This window comes from Melopsittacus undulatus, chromosome 5, assembly GCF_012275295.1.
Source record: "Melopsittacus undulatus isolate bMelUnd1 chromosome 5, bMelUnd1.mat.Z, whole genome shotgun sequence".
NCBI lineage: Eukaryota > Metazoa > Chordata > Aves > Psittaciformes > Psittaculidae > Melopsittacus > Melopsittacus undulatus.
Window position 1 is genome coordinate 37,229,363 of NC_047531.1, and position 16,471 is coordinate 37,245,833.

General features: G+C 40.0%; 1 protein-coding gene across 1 annotated transcript in view; it reads left to right on the forward strand.

The window, feature by feature from the left end:
* The first annotated feature begins 1,082 nt into the window (after positions 1 to 1,082).
* CAND1 (cullin associated and neddylation dissociated 1) overlaps positions 1,083 to 16,471 on the forward strand; it is a 28,125-nt gene continuing 12,736 nt past the window's right edge. Inside the window, exons 1-2 of the mRNA XM_005142587.4 lie at positions 1,083 to 1,349; positions 5,342 to 5,485. Coding sequence (XP_005142644.1) covers positions 1,282 to 1,349; positions 5,342 to 5,485 — 212 coding nt within the window. The 5' untranslated portion in view covers positions 1,083 to 1,281. The remainder of the gene's footprint in view (positions 1,350 to 5,341; positions 5,486 to 16,471) is intronic.

Here is a 16,471-nt window from a genome sequence, read left to right on the forward strand (position 1 = left end):
TCTTTTTAATACACATTAAGTGATGTAAAAGATTGTCTTTATTTTTGCTGTACACATGCGTAACTGAGAGGGATTAAGGCTATTTAACATTCTTGTATTTTAACATGAACATTAAGGATGATCTAGTATGGAAATTATTACCTCAGTTCTCCCACTGCTCTGTATCATGCACTGATGCACAAACAGATCACAGGTTAGGCTCAGAAATGTAAGAAAATTGACATGAATGAGGTATGGAAAAAAAACCAAACCAAACCAAAATTAAAGACAAAAATATCTGAAATATGTTCTTTGGCTTCCAAGGCTCCGAAAGCGTTCACATCAGATTTTCAGTCTGTCTTCTGCAAACTGCAGCCGAACCGGAGCCTGTTTTTTTTTTTTTTAACCAAGAAATTTGATTTTCACATCCCCACTACTGGCTTCCATCAAACATTTCTCAGCTATGGTAGCAGCATACGTATGAGAAGGCCTGGAACTGAAGCTGCAGCTTCTGTTAACACCGTAGTATGCCCCTGGTTTGTAACTGCCGTAGTACAAAAATCACCACATCTGGTGCCCACCCACTCAGGACACTGACAAGCAGTCAGAGCGTTGGTGAATCCTTTTAACGTGGCCAGAGCCTAGGTCTGAGGTTAAGTGCACTAACAACCACGTTTCAGTAGATTCCTGCTCAAGGTGAGACCTGAGGAACCCCCACAACCGCCACCCCAGCTGCAACCCCTTCAGCCGGTCTCTACAACGAGGCTCCGCATCCCGGCGAGCAACGCGCCGTCCCCCTGAACTACACGTCCCGGCGTGCACCGCCGATAGCCGCTGGTGCGCCATGGGCAGGATGCATGCCGGGAAGCGTAGTCCTCCCCGGCCTTCCCAGCGCCTCCAGCCGCCACATGCCCCCCTCCCGCCACCCTTCCACGGCGGCCTAAACTTCCCGCGCACGCTCTGCGCCACGTACGCTCTGGCGTCACACCGCCGACGGCACCTCCCTCCCACTAGCAGAGCCAATCAGAGGTGCTGACAGCTCAAGGGGGCCCCTTCCTCGACCTTTGACCCGGCGCCGAGCGTTAGTGGCTCCCCGCCCGCCTGCCCCTCCCGCCGTGTCAGCCGCAGCCGCAGGAGGCGGCGGAGTGCCCGCCTTTCTCCGCCGCCCTCGCCCCCTCCACCGGCTCCGGCCCCGGCCCGCCGTGCGCCGTCCACAGCAGCGGGCGAAGTGGAGCCGGTGAGGCCGGGAAGACGCTGCCGCCTTCTTCTCTTCTCCTCTCCCTCCCGGCCGGGCCCGTCAACATGGCGAGCGCCTCGTACCACATCTCCAACCTGCTGGAGAAAATGACATCCAGCGACAAGGACTTCAGGTGGGGCTCGCCGCCGCCGCTCCCCCGCCGCGCCCTCCACCGCCCGCCTGGCCCCTGCGTGCCCGCAGGCCCCACGCCTCCCTGCCCCCACGGCCGTCTCCTCGCCGGCGCCGGGCCAGGCGCCACGGCTCTCAGGGCCCGGTGCCGCCAGACCGGGCCTTGCTTGCCTCGGTACCACCCTGCGTGGAGAGGGATCCCCTCCCATGGCCGCCTCTGCAGGGCAGGGCGCGAATCTGCAACTACCCCGGGAAGTAAGTTCCTGGGAGGCAGGGCCTCTTCTCGTTGCTAGTGAAGGACGGGACACAGCAGTGCCCGAAAAGCCGCGGCCTCCACGCCTCGTGGGCAGGTGTCCTAGGTAGTCGTGAGGAGCAAAGTGGTCGTCGGGTTTGCAGAACTGCTTGGGGATAGGTGAGGGGAGGAAGTTAGCGTTTGATTTTTTTGGCCTCGCAGACGCTCAGAAGCCGAATGGACAAAGCCCTGAGCAGCCTGCTGTGGCTGATCCCCCTTTGAGCAGCAGAGATTGGGTGAGATGACCTCCCAGGGTCCCTTCCCAACCTTAAAAAATACGGACCCTGTGACTCTGCAAACAGGAGCAGGGGAGGCCACCCAGCACAGCAGGCTTGAACATCATCTTGAACTCACGTGCTTCCTGGATGCTGCATGTTGTAGATAGAGGGGTTTTGTGCTACCCACATAATTTGGTGTTGCCTCTCAAAGTCTTTGCGTCCAGAGAGGGAAGTCCAGTTGAGTCTTAAGGGGACAGAACTGGTATATCTAATTTTGAGGTTCCATCGTAGGAGTACTACTTCTTATTGAGCATTTGCTTGCTTTGCAATAAATTAATAGCAGATAAAATGCAAGGATCATAAAGTATTAAGTATCAAAAAATGAAATGGTGTAAGTAAGTTATTAAAACCCAGCAGAGGTAATACACAATAGTTGTAGCAAAATATTAAATTAAAAATAATTACATTTGTTTGTGTTGTGTGCAACCAGAAATTCCCATTTGAAGCCTTTATTTGTCAAAGAGGGTATATGAATTCAGACAGGGAAAACGCATAAAATACACTGATGTTTTGCTGCTTTGCTGCAGCATTAAAGTGCTTAATTTACAGTTAAAAAACACATGGGCATCCAAACAGTTCTCTTGTTAATATATTAAGATCTAAAGGAAAACAGAGGTGAAGATTAAATAACCATAGAGTTGGACTTTGAATAATCTTGTTTGCTTTTGACAAACTGTTGTAGCACTGGACATGTGTAATAAATTTATGGGGATTTATGTTGATTTCTGTCATATTTTAGTAGCTTGATATTACCTGGGAAGTTTAAGCTAGAAAGTTTGGAAGTAGAAAAACAATTTGGTTAGTATAAAAAGAGGCAAACCAGAATTTCCTGATTTACTTAAATTGTACTAAAAATAAATGCAAACATTTTTCCTCTGTACATTACTGAAGATTTCTTTCATCATACTAATTTGTTTCTGTGATTAAGTGAGCTTTCTGTTTTGTACTTCTGGGGAGCATGACTTAGAAAAAAATTCTAATGGATACCAGCTAAATTCTGACTTTGAGTATAAAGCTTTCTGCATAAAAAGGTAGGTTACACCTGTCAAATGCGGTTGTAGCAAGCACTTTTTTCCCCAGCTACATATAGTTAAAACTTGCTTTGTAGTTGTGTAGAGTACACTTTAGGAATTACCTGTTCTAGGAGACTTGAACAACTTTGGCATTCTCAAATATTTAAAGAAACCCAAACAAAAACAACCAACGAGAGAAAAACAAAACAAACAAGAAACCAAACAAAAATTCCTAGTGTAGATTAAAATCTGTCTTTACAAGCCATGGAAATGGGTGACAATAGACCTTAACAAACTGGCTGTTAAGCAGTAACAGATTTTATGAAACTTTGTGTATCATGTATTTGCATAATTGATAAAATAGTATTTAGTGCATTTTTCTAAGGTATATTTGAAGAGGGAGGTTGTAGTTAACTTCTTGATACCAAGGAGCTGAGTATAACCTACAGTTCAAGTAACCACTTTACCATAGAATTTAGTCCTCTCCTTTTTCACTAAACTGACTTGTCTGATGCAAATGTTTGTAGTATCCAGAAACTCGGACTGTAAAATGGGCAGTAACATAAGGTGGCAGTTTACTGTGTGGCTGTGGGAGGAGGAGAATGACTACTCTGAATACAAGGTATGAGGAGCTGCTTACGTGCTGCTACTTTGCACCCGGTGAAGTTAGATGTGCTTGAGGAGGAAGCAGCCATGACTAAAGGCCACATCTAAACTACTCAAAACCATGTTTCTACATACCAGCTACTTTAAAATTGCCAAGCCTCCCCTCAGTGTTGGGAAGGAATTGGATTTATTTTAAGAGGAGTCTGCCAGGAGGAGTCTTCAGTTGTAGTTGAGTGCAGAAGCTGCAAATGCGCTGAGGATCCACAAGCTTTGCTCAGTTTAGGAACTTGTGACAATTAGGTGATTAGTGCATGTGAACTTGTAAGACTAGGAAATGGGAACTGTTGACCAAGGAAGTGAGGGGAAGCTATTAAGACTATTTAAGAGAAGGATGTAAACATAACAGTAACGAGGAGACAGTTTTTGAATTTTCTGCTATTGGATGTTTTCATGTATATCCTTATTTCCCATTCTATCTGTTCCTTACCTTTACTTACCAAGAAGCTTTTTCCCTGTTGTGCTTAAAAGCTGATGCCATTTGCATTCATCATCTACTTATGCACACATCTGGTTCCTGTCAGATTACAGGGTTGCTTCGGTGGGTGTGTTGGAGGGAATGAAAAATGAGTGAGGTCTTATCTTAGAAACACCTTGAGACTATTAGCCTGGAATTACTGTATTAAAAGACAGGACAAGTTGAGGTCCATTATGTGAGGACAGACATCTGGTATTTGTGATGCATTTAAGATTATGCAGAGGCTTAGCTTTCATTTTCAGTAAAAAAAGAAGTATCTAGCATGTCAGGCTATAGAGATAACCTTCCAAGTATGACCTGAGCTCAAGTGATGTCTGCCTGAGGCTTCTGTGCCTGAAGCCCAAATGTCAGCCTAAACTGTTTAATTACAAACCATTTTTGTCTGGGGCTTTGAATGCGGGTTGGGACCGGTACTGAAGCCCATGGGATTCGTAATTGAGTGATACATCTGTATTATTTCCTCTGAGAAGAGAGGGCACTTACAAAAGAACAGATTGGAAAACAGACTTTAGAAGGAAGAGAAACAAAAGTTGTAAAAGCAATATTTTTGGAAAGTCATTTCTCAGTATGTTCTTGTATTGGGGGATGTGACTGTTACTGAATAGAATATCAGTGGATATGAAAGATAATTTTATTTGCTTGATCTCTTAAGAATTAATCCTGGTCTTTAATGTGGCACCCTGGATTGAGGGTTGGATAAGCATGATTGCTGTTGTCTGGACTATAAACAAACTAGTCTGTACAGGGCAAGAAAATGAAAAACACACTCATTGTAGCTTTGCTTTTATTTCTCTGTTGTTTGTTTTTTTGTGAATTTTATGAGAGAAGGTTTGAAAAATATTCTGTATTTTTCTTCTTGCTTAAAATTTGGCTTAAAATAAACTCAGGTAATTATTTTTATAAAAAGGTTTTTAAAAAGCCCATTTTTTAAAACATCAGCATAGCTCATGAAAGAACTACTTAAAATCCAAAAAAGTGTGAGTTTAAATTTATAAAGATCATTTAGAATATAATGGAAATAGTGGAATTAAAATGTGCGGCAGTTCTCATCAGGGAGGGTTGATGACCCAACTAAAATTTATTTTCTTTTTCAAATATGATTTTTTTCATTTTTTTTTTCCTATAACTAAAAGAAATGCTCAAAACAGCTAACAGTAATCCAGTGTTAAATATTATTTATGTGATAGAACATGGTAGAAACTGAGAATCTTGAATGCTGAGCACTGTGAATAACCTGTATCCTTCTAATAATAATTATCTATCTTTTGTCAGGTTTATGGCTACTAATGACTTAATGACAGAACTGCAGAAAGATTCTATCAAGCTGGATGATGACAGTGAAAGAAAGGTGGTGAAGATGATTTTGAAATTACTGGAAGATAAAAATGGTGAGGTGCAAAACTTAGCTGTGAAATGGTAAGTATTCTTGTTCTGTGGTATAAGGAATTGTTTAATGACTGAACAACATAAAGCATTTTTGAAGAACTCCAGGACCACTGCCACACAAAAAAATTGTGAAATTGATGTCCACAAAGGACCCATTATACCTGTAGGCTTCCTGTCTTAATTGTAGTTTTTACAGGACTGGTTTTGTTGACACTGCGGATTAACATTTGGAGTTTCAGGTGGCATAGTACATGTAGTCCTTGCTGGAAGTGTTTGAATGACATGCTTGTTTTTTGGTGATAATTCTTGAATGCTAAATAGATTTGAAAAGGTTATAATTCACTGGTGGTTGCCACATTGGTATTTGACTGTGAATAGGTAGATGTATTTGAGTAGTTGTCAAGCAGAGATTAAAAATATAAAATGGTAAATATACAGCCTTGGTTATCAAATGTGGAAGTTGGCTCTTCACTAATATTCAGAATATGGTGTTAATGGTTGATTGTACTTTGCAGAAACTGTAAATGCTTTTTGGAGTCAGGCTGCAGTTACTTGCATTTGAGAGGCTTCTGTTGCTTCACTACCCTCTTCCTCATTTTAATTGTACATCTGGTGTAGCTTTTGCAGAGCACCCTTTGAAGAGGTGCTGTGTTTATCATGACGTACTTTTTGTTCTTGGCCCTTCTGACTTTTTGTGCCCTTCAAGGGGGCCTTCTCTTTTAAGAAGCTTCTAGTGTTTGCTGAGAATGGTTCGTTCTTGTTCCATGAGCTCAGATTTTCTAAAATACTCCATCTACTCATGTTGCATGAATTGAAGTGAACTTGCTGTGCAAGAGCTTTGGACAGCCTTGAAGAGCAGTTTCACTGTGACTAGCTGAGTTATTTTGTTTCAGCTTGTTATTCTTTACAGTTTGCTCTGTCAGACTATCAAAGCAGAAAATTAAAGTCTGTGTGTACATCTGCTTATGTACTTAGGATCTATGTTTGCCTCAGCTTCTGAATATATTAAGTGATGGTAACCAATATCTTGTACAGAGACACAAGTTAAGGAATAGCGTGTTTCAAGCCAAAGCTTAATCTTAGCAGTATAGTAATGTAATTGTTACTACTTTTTCACTGCTCTTATCAGGGTTGTGGAGTTGTTAAAACGTGTCTTCCCTTTTATAAACAAATAATACAAATGGCATGTTTCTTTTTAATTCAAACTTCTGCAATGTCCAAGTTCCTAATGGTACAGCTTAAGTTCTATGGCTTTGAAACAGGTTGCTCAGAAGAGTAGATTATTATGAAACTTGGCTCAGGCTTAGAATTGTCTTTATGTGAAATAGCATTTTGTATAAGAGTTTCATTGCAGCATACATGCAGTACAAGTTTGGAGTCTTTCTGAGAACTCCAAATAATGCTTAAGAGCAGTGTTAAATTTACTGCAATGGGACAAGAAACATGATGGAAAAGTTTTCAGGTAAATTGTAAGCATTCATCTAGAATGTGTACATTCTTGAACCTATTAAGTTTTCTTTTGCATCCCAATCACTTCCAGATATGCTTTGAGGACAAAATAAAAACCACCTTGGAAGAGCTTTCTGTTATTAAGGCAGCTTATACTCATGGTATTGTTCCATGACAGTTTTAAGCTAGTCTGAGCTAATGCTGCTTTGCTGTTCTCAACTTTTGTCCCTTTTCTTGTGCTGTTGCCTGATTTTGTTGTAGACTGGTTTGAGGACTTAGTTTTCCTCTGGCTTAATGCTCTCCTCCTGCAATCAGATGAACACTAGTAGAAACAGTGGGGTGAAGGATGATGGGAGAGGTTGAACACTATTATTAAGCTGTAGTTTTTCTAAGGTGGTTCAAGCTGATCTGAACTCTTTCATCTAATACAATACTGAGTGTAAACTAGCTTTGTTGAGAAATTAAATTCAGCCAGCATGTTTTTCTTGACTTTTTTTTTTTTTTAGAATATTTTGTGCTGTCATTCTTGTTTATTTCTGTGACAAATTTATTGGCACTTTCAGCTGAGAAAAGCATAAACTGCATTTAGATATCTTTTAGTTTAAATGCTCTGGTGAACTTTAGACACTGTCAGCAGGCCCTTTCATCAAACTGATACTTGATGACCCATTTAAGTAGGTATGAATTCCCTCTCTCACAGAAAAGGGATTTAAGACAACCCTGTGTACCTTTCAGTCTGTATTTGAGACAGATTTTTCCTTGGGGAAGGCAGGAAAGATTTGTGGCTTGTTAGGAGAGATTCCACTACAGGTAGATCAATGGAAACACTGAATGCAAAGGTATCGATCACTCCTTTAGCAGATAAGAACGTCCTGTGGGATGATCACTCTTTCAGGGTTTGAGTTGTGAGGTAACTGAACAGACCAGATTTAAAATAATTCAGAGCAGCCTTAAAGCACCATTTATTTTTAGGGAAGCGTAGCGACAAGTAAATAGTGTTCTGGTTTTGCTATATCCACTGCTTGCTTTCACATTTGTGTAGGAAGGGTTCTATTGGTTAAAGTGCTGCTGAACTTGTTTCTTATTATCTCTTCAAAGCACACTAATGATTTTGTTCTGATTCTTTCAGTTGTATTACACTGTTTTGGACAGGATAAAACACGTTAGCAGAAATCAGGTTGAGAGTTCATGGATATTTGGGTAGCTACCTTGCAAGGTGATTGTGCAGTTCATTTCTGAATAAAGAAAACTAATGAGCTGCCTTTGTGCTCTTGGAGTAAAACTCTTAACCTGCTCTAAGTTGGAGCCTACAAAAGGGAAGCGAGTATGTTTGTCAAGCTTCTGTTATTGCAGGCAGTAGATGCAAACTAGGTCAGTAACTGCAGGTTGTTCACCTTGTTTTTATTAGGAGCATGTAACATTTTAAATGTATTCTTCTTGTCAACATCTGATAGTCATAGGCTTGTTTGTAGTCAGCCAACGTAGAAAATGCTATTGGATGTTCTTACGGCATATTCTTAGTTTAAGGCTGTTAATGTAGCCATGGTATCCTGTGCACCTTACTGCAGTAGTAGTAATGCTGCCTGTATCTCTATGCAAGATTATGTGCATTTGGATTAGACAATCAGTTTGGTTTGTCTAAGCATAGGTATTGTGTTGGATGGATGGTTTATTCAGTGCTGCTAATGTTGGGCAAAATGTTCTGTTGGTCAAAAGTACACATTCGTTATTTCATATGTTCAGTGTTGTAGTTTAATGATGAGCTGCTTCTTGTTTTAAGCAGTTATCTATGGTTTGTAATTCTGGCATTTAAACCTGTACTGAAAGATTTTATTTCTTCACACTGAACTGCTTCCTGAAACCTGTAAAAACCAAAACAAGCACACATATAAATACATATAAGAAAAAAGAGGGATCGAAATACTTTCAGTGTTTCCTCCCTTGCGATGCTATAGTTTCTCTGCATTTGTCAGTGTGACTTCTCTGGGCAGTAGTTCAATATAGTGAACTGTGCTTGATGCTGTGTGAGTCATTAGTATGAGCAGGATGATGCATGCATTGGTTGTTGTGTGGCTGATCCGGTTCAGCAGCTTTAAAGCATTTTGGATTCTGTGGTAATACACTGCTGCACATCATGCTATACTGGCGATTTGAATCAATAATATTTTTTTCCATTTATGAATTTTAACTCTTCCCTGTAAGTAGATGTGCTTATTTGATAGCAATGAAAATATGCCAGTTTGAGGCTATAATTGATCAGGAGTTGATGTCCCTCTTCCTAAGAAGCTACCCTACGAACACTTCTTTTTTTTCAACTGTATGTAACTTAAAGGAGGCAGTTTGTTGTAGTTGCTGCTTATTTGCACAGGCAGCCTTGAGAGAAACTGGACACAAATTAATGGCTAGAGAAAGGGAAAAGATCAAAGACCACTTAAAATAGTACCTGAAACTGCCTTCAAATGCATAAAACACATGCATAAATGCAAAAGCTTTGTATTCCGAATTGATTTTATAAAAGAAAGTCACACTTCATTTTCCACTTAAAAGCTTAGTTTGTAATCTGGAACTAATAATAAGGTCTGTAGGTGATATCTGCTGCTTTTAAAGGCCAGAAAAGCTTGAGGCAATTTTTTAAAAAAATGTGCTTCATAACTGGTAAGTCAGTTTTATTGACCTAATAGGCTGAATTGATAGGGCTGAAGACACTTATTCAGTTAAAATCTCGTTTAATGCTTTCTAGAAACTAATTTCAAGTGTTTGTGTGAATGACTTAGTAATTTCAGGGGTTTGGTCGTCCTTAAAACATAAGCAAAAAGGCGTTTTCTATACTTGAGATAGATCTAACTGACCAGCCTTTGCTGTGATTATATTAGTTACTTATAGGTTACATTTGGAAAAGAAGCATTTAAATCAGAAGCATTTTGTATTTGTTCAATAGCTCAGGTTTAAAAAAAGGCCTTACCATCATTTCGGATATTTTCACTTATGGAACTGTTTTTTGGTGGGGATCTGCTTCTCATCTGTCAAAGCTGATGTATAAAAGGACGCCATCAGCTGCAAGTCTCTAGGATGCAGAAGATGCATTTTCATATAGCTGCAGCAGTCATTTCAAACTGCAAAAAGCAGAAGACGTGATATTTCAAGCAGTGAAAGGAGGAATGACGTTGCCACCTGTAATCTCACCAACCAGGTATCAAACTTGCACACTACTGATCAGAAGCAGACTTTCAGGATTGCTACTATGAAGGCTTGCCATATTTTTAAATGGGTACTGTCACTCAGTTTTATATGAATACACTTCCATAATTGTACAGGTGCTTGTTCCTGCTTCCTGGTGTTTCTATTTACAGTGCTGTTTCTGGAGCCTGCAGCATTACAGATGTGAAGTAGTTTCTACAGATTCTGCATTTGCGCCTTTGTATCCTGTAGTCTGTTGACTGAAACACATGGTATTTCTTTGGACCACTCTGAATGGTCCTCATAGCTTGGAATTGTGACTGTTTCTGTTCTAGGTGATTTATGCTTGCGATGCTTGTAACTGATTTTACTGTGCACCAAGGATAGATGAGTGCAACACCGCTGTGAGCAGCCACTGACTGACGGTAGTGTGTATTTGAAGATAAACTAGTGATGCATCAATGAAATACTGTCGAGGGAAACCTTTGCTAGAGAATGAAATGAAGTTGTGGAGAAAGCTTTGAGCTTTTTGAGCTACTGGAGAAAGTGTTTCAGCTTTCAGGAGTGCAGTCAGGGATGGCTAAATGTATTTGAGTCTGGAGATAGTGCTTGCAGTAATTTGTGTGTTGGCAAATGCATGTGCATAAATCTGGAATTTATCTGCTGGAAGAAAAAAATCTTTACCAATATCATTCATCAGAAATTATTTTAATAAGATTGCAATATTAATTTACCATGATTGAAGCAATAAAATAACCAGATTAGATTGTGGATATGGTCCTCTAAATCCCTGCTCTCAGGGATTTAATAGCTATGGAGATGATTTGATAGAATCTGAAGATTCCAGTACTTTTTTCTTAAATTAAACATCAGTTTCAGGTTAGGGCCTGAGATTTGGCTGCTTTTAACAAAGGGTACTCTGTCAGGGCTGTTAGTTTCTGCAGGAGTAGGTATACTATCTGAAGTGAGTTCCATTACATCTTCATTTCTGTATGCTTAAAAGGCTTCTTTTTATGCCTTTTTATCAGATACCAGTCAGTAGCTCCTTTAACAGTTCTCTTGATCATCTGTAAGCTCTATCTTTTAGAAATGTTGCCCCAAATATTTTTTGTGTGTATATTTTTAAGATATCTGTGTATCTCCATAAAACACTCCACAAAATGAGTAAATTGCAATCTTCCTAAACCTGTGGCACTGGGGTAATTGTAATGCATCAATTTCAGGTGTCTGTGGCCTAGTTTGAGTATGTTAAGCTAGTTCCAAGTTTTGTGTATTAACAGAACTGAATTAGTTGCAAGCCATAGTTCAGTGCATGGTTTTGATAAATGTGTTGCCTTTGATGCCTTTATATTTTTTTCCCTCCTTTAAATTTCCAAATTGACAGTATTTTTCAGCTGGTTTTACTACACATGCAGAGTGGGTAAGGAGAGAAGGAAACCAAGCAGGTTACAGTTTGTGAAGAAAGACATGGAAAGTGGTAGGTGTGATTGTCTTGGGAATTGCATATTTCAGGGTGTTAATCTTAAATGCTGTACCTCAAGTGCAAACCCTGCTCTGAGTTCATGGGGGTAAGGCGTTACGAGCATAGCCATTGAAAAAGAAGCTCCTAAGTTTGTCTGACATGATGACAGACCATTGATGCCAAAACTTTGAATTTTACATTGGTTACTATCATACTCTTAAGTCACACTTAGTGACAGTTGAAACAAGGGCTTGTTTTATATGATAGATAAATCTTTGTCTGTGCCCTCCTCCCATTTGTGCTCCTTGCTTGTTGCCTTTTGTCTTTGTTGGGCATTTTTAAATTATAATTAGGTCTTGTTACTGTGGGTTCTTTGACCTGGAAAGAAAGGGTAGCAGCAGTGGGCTGCATACAACAGGTTTTGAGATGGAAGATGTATTTTGGTTTTGTCTATGGTAGAGCTATGTGTACTAGCTGCCTAAGAGTGAAGGCCATAGATCTCAGCCCTTTGAGACCATCTGGAATTGTCTTGTAGTCTCTTCTGGATGTGAGCCTATTCCTCCAGTGTAGCTCCCTCCAACAGCTGTGTGTGATGGTTCAGTTTGAGTTGTTGGAAGAGTTTTTTGTTTTTGTTTTTTTTTTTTCAGGAGCGGAAAATGTGGTTGAACATATTGGGTGAAACAATGATTTTTGAGTGTCTACAGCTGTCCTGTGGTGTGAGCTGTATGGTGGAGAGGGATGGTTTTGGAATGACTGAGAGCACTATTCAGGCAGGACGCAAAGGTGTAGGGAGCTCTGGTGTGTGTGGGAGCCTTTGTAGCAGGAGGCATGGAAAGCTTGATGCTGAGACTGAAGACCAAGCTTCAGAGGAATTTGGAATGTGGGTTTGGATTTAACACTGTAGGTGCTTCTAAACTGTATTTAACCAGAGTGTTCCTCTCTTTTTCCCCATGCATGCTCAAAATGACAATTGCTCTGACCAGAAGTGGGAGTTGCAAAAGTGACTTGTTCAAAATGAACAAATTCTATGTCAAGTTTGACTGCACATTCAGAAGTTAATTTGGTATGGTCCAAGAAGCCAAGTCACAATAAAAGAATCGTGAAATAATACAAAGTGTGTATAGGTCAACAAGTAAAATTAATACATGATAACATTCCGTGTTAACAGCACTTTGGTATTAAGCTCTGCATCCTCAAATGTTTCCTACTAAAGCAATGCAGGAATTTGTCTTTCTTTTTTTTTTTATATATTTTCCCCCAGCTGTACCAGCGAGGTAGTAAACGTGGGGTTTGTCTTGTTGTAGTTCTAGGTAAATGCACTAAGCTCCTAAACTAACCTCAGTGCCTTTATTTTGAATGCCATAGCCTTGAGCCTTTCCTTCTGCATAGTGATCTGTGACCTGTGTGTTCCTTTGCAGCTGCCTGGCTGACAGCTTTATTAGGTCGTAGCGGACCTAGGGTCCAGCTGTGTTCTTGGAGATTTAGACTTAAACTCCAGAGCAATTTGCAGTAAACCAAGAAAAGCTGTTTCGCTTGTCATCTTGTACATTGTATGCTTGAGTCTCAATGCATATAAATTAAGAAAGGAACCCTCCTTTAGACTGTAAAGACTTGAGTAATTTTTCTGTCTTAAAACACTTGTGGGTTTCTGTAATACAATAATGTGGGAATTAGATGATTTAAGTACCAAGTGTAAAGTTACTTCAGTACTTCCTTGCTTGAGTGGTGTAACTTAATTTGGATTTGGACTATCTACTTTCAGAATAATAGTCTTCATTCAGAGCTCAGTGACTTGATAGCTTGGACAGATTTCTGGTTGCATCTAGATGACTTCCTTCCGCCCTTCCCCCCCCAGTTGTATTTAGTTGACTTAATGTCCATGCTTTTTTTAAATGTGAAAGTTGCTCTTAATTCAGAATAATTTTCAAAATTACATGAAATAAAAACATAACAATTTTTCCCCACCGTAATTACTGAAGTCTGAAAGGAAGTACTTCATGAAGTGTTTCACATTCAGATATTTCTTTCCAGTAATCTGCTGCAATTAAAATGTGGTGTAATGAATTTAATAGTTTTGCTAGAACTGCTAATCAGGGTTTAGCTCTGTAGCACAATCTAGCAGCTTTGTTATTACATTGTACAATCAAATGTACAGAGTTGGAATTTTTTTCCCTAACTTTTCTCAAGTGTCTTCAGCTTTTGTTTTGTTTTTGTAAAATGTTTTGAAAGGCTACTTTTGGAGAGGAGGGAAAAAAATACCCTTGTGTGTCAAACTCACCTGTGGCCAAACTGTTTAAAAAGTTTGGTAATTACTATTTGTTTCACATCAGGGAAAACTTAGGTGCAAACAAATATGTTACAGCTGTTCAATTTCTTTTCCCAAAGCATGGAACTCTGGTCACCATATTCCCTTTGTGCTAAACAAGGAGTTAAACTAGGCAAATACTTCTAGTTGAAAGTTGGTTTGTTATTATGTTAATCTGTTTTACAATGAGTTTCATCATCTGCATGTTAAACTTCTCCATACTTCTCATGCCTTAAAAAAGGTTGTAACCATATGGTGCTTAAAACATTGCAGTGTCAAAAGTCTGGCATACTTGTAGTGAGTAATGGCGTGGTTTTGAAAATTTAAACTTTTGCTTTCTTGATCTTAGTCTTGTTTTGATAACAGGATGGTTCATTCCTTTTCCTCTAGGGTTTCAGTTTGACTTTGACTCTCAAAAATTAGTATTTACTAACCCTATAGACATCATTTTAGTCTCAGCTTTACTAGAATCAACTTTAATGAAAAGCAGATAGAGCATTAACATTCAGTGTGGAAAAACATGAAGCTTCTATGGAGGCATTACATTGTAATGTAGTCCTAATATAATTAGTTGGTAATTGGCTTTAAGATGCTCCTTTCTTCACATTTGTTCATACATTGATTTTCACATACTTCAGTTTTATAGCTCTGATTTAAAAAGAGCTTGTCTGTGTACATTGTGCACAATGTTAGAGGACAGACACAAAATTTGTACCCTCCCTTGTAAGTCACAGAAACATCCATGATTTTGGTTGTGTAATGCATGGCTCTGTCAGCTGCAGTGGAATCATAGAATAGTTAGGATTGGAAAGGATCTTAAGATCATCTAGTTCCAACCCCCCTACAGGGACACCTCCTACTAAAGCATGTCACCTAAGGCTCTGTCCAACTTGAACACTGCCACAGATGGAGCATTCACATCTTCTCTGGGCAGCCCATTCCAGTGCCTCACCCACCCTTACAGTAAAAAATTCCTTCCTTATATCCAATTTAAAGTTCCTGTGTTTAAGTTTTAACCCGTTACCTCTTGGCTTATCACTACAGTCCCTCATGAATAGTCCCTCCCCAGCATCCTTGTAGTCCCCTTCAGATACTGGAAGGCTGCTTTGATGTCTCCATGAAACCTTCTCCAGGCTGAACAGCCCCAATTTTCTCAGCCTGTCTTCATACGGGAGGTGCTCCAGCCCCTGATTATCCTCGTGGCCCTCCTCTGGACTTGTTCTAACAGTTCCATGTCCTTTTTATGTTGAGGACACCAGACTGCACACAGTACTCCAGGTGAGGCCTCACAAGAGCAGAGGGGCAGGATCACCTCCTTCAACCTCCTCCTTTTGATGCAGCCCAGGATGTGGTTGGCTTTCTGGGCTGTGAGTGCACACTGCTGGCTCATGTTTATTTTCTCATCAACTAACACCCCCAAGATCAGCACTTGAAACCACTTTAACACTGTCTACCCTCATGGCACAAGTCTGATGGAGCTGTTGCATGAGCTTGCTTTGACTTCTCTACTGCACATTAAGCCCTGATTTTCACAAAAACAGCAGCAAAACTTAATCTTTTGAAAAATGCTTCCTAAAACAAAAATAAAAAATCTGCAGATGTTTCTCCACTCCTCAAACTTTTAACCATTCATTTTGGTACAAAGAGCTTACTTGGAATCCTCGTGCTTTACTGCTCATTAAAGTTCACACTGAAAACACACATGTAAAATCTGTTGAAAGTCTTTGGTGCTTTGTTGCTGTGGCTGAAGTTGAATTTGGTGGTGATGTATATAAATTCAGGTGTGCTTCACAGGAAGAAAAACATTGAGGTGCTGTTGAAAGTCAGGCTGTAGGTTTTCCTTGGTGAAAATCTGGAGCAACTGCAAAGCAACTAGGAGATGGCCTGTGCACAAGACCAAGTCAAAATGCCTTTGATTCAGATAGAACAGAAAAGAAATAGTTTTCTGGAGTTAAATCTGTTGTTCTGTTAATTCTGTTGTGGGCTATACTTCCCATTTAGATGGTCCTTGCTACTGCTGTCTCCATTCTTGCTTCAAGCCATTGCTTTTACTCCTATGTGACTGCTGCACACAGCTCCTTGTCTTGCTGCCATTGCTTCTGTCAGGGTCAGTGCAGAACCTAAGCTTGGCAGAACTTCAGCTTCATGTGACATCTTATGTCTAATGTTGATGTCTCATTAGTAAGCATGCTTTCTTGGTTGCATGGTGATATTATGGATGCTGCCACAGAGAATTAAAGAGAGAATAATTTGGCAAGATCAATATACAGAGGACAGAAGCTTACAAAAAAGGAAGCTCTGTCTTTCAGAGGAATTACTATATGCACAGGTTAACAGTACTTTTTTGATGGAATGTGGTAGGAATGCCTATAGCACAGCTTTTTTTTTTTCTTTTTTCAGGATTTGATGTGTGCATTGTTAATGTAGAATATTTGAGGGAGTTGAATTAGATTAAAATATTTGGTGATTTAAAGCATTTTGAAATTCATTTCCCCTTTCTGAGATGTGTTGAAGGTGGGCGTTTTAAACATACAGAGAAACTAGGTAAGCAAATTACGAGCAAGAGAGGTGTAGTAGGAGAAAGAATATGTTCTCAGTTTTTGTGCAGGATTTTTATAGGTGA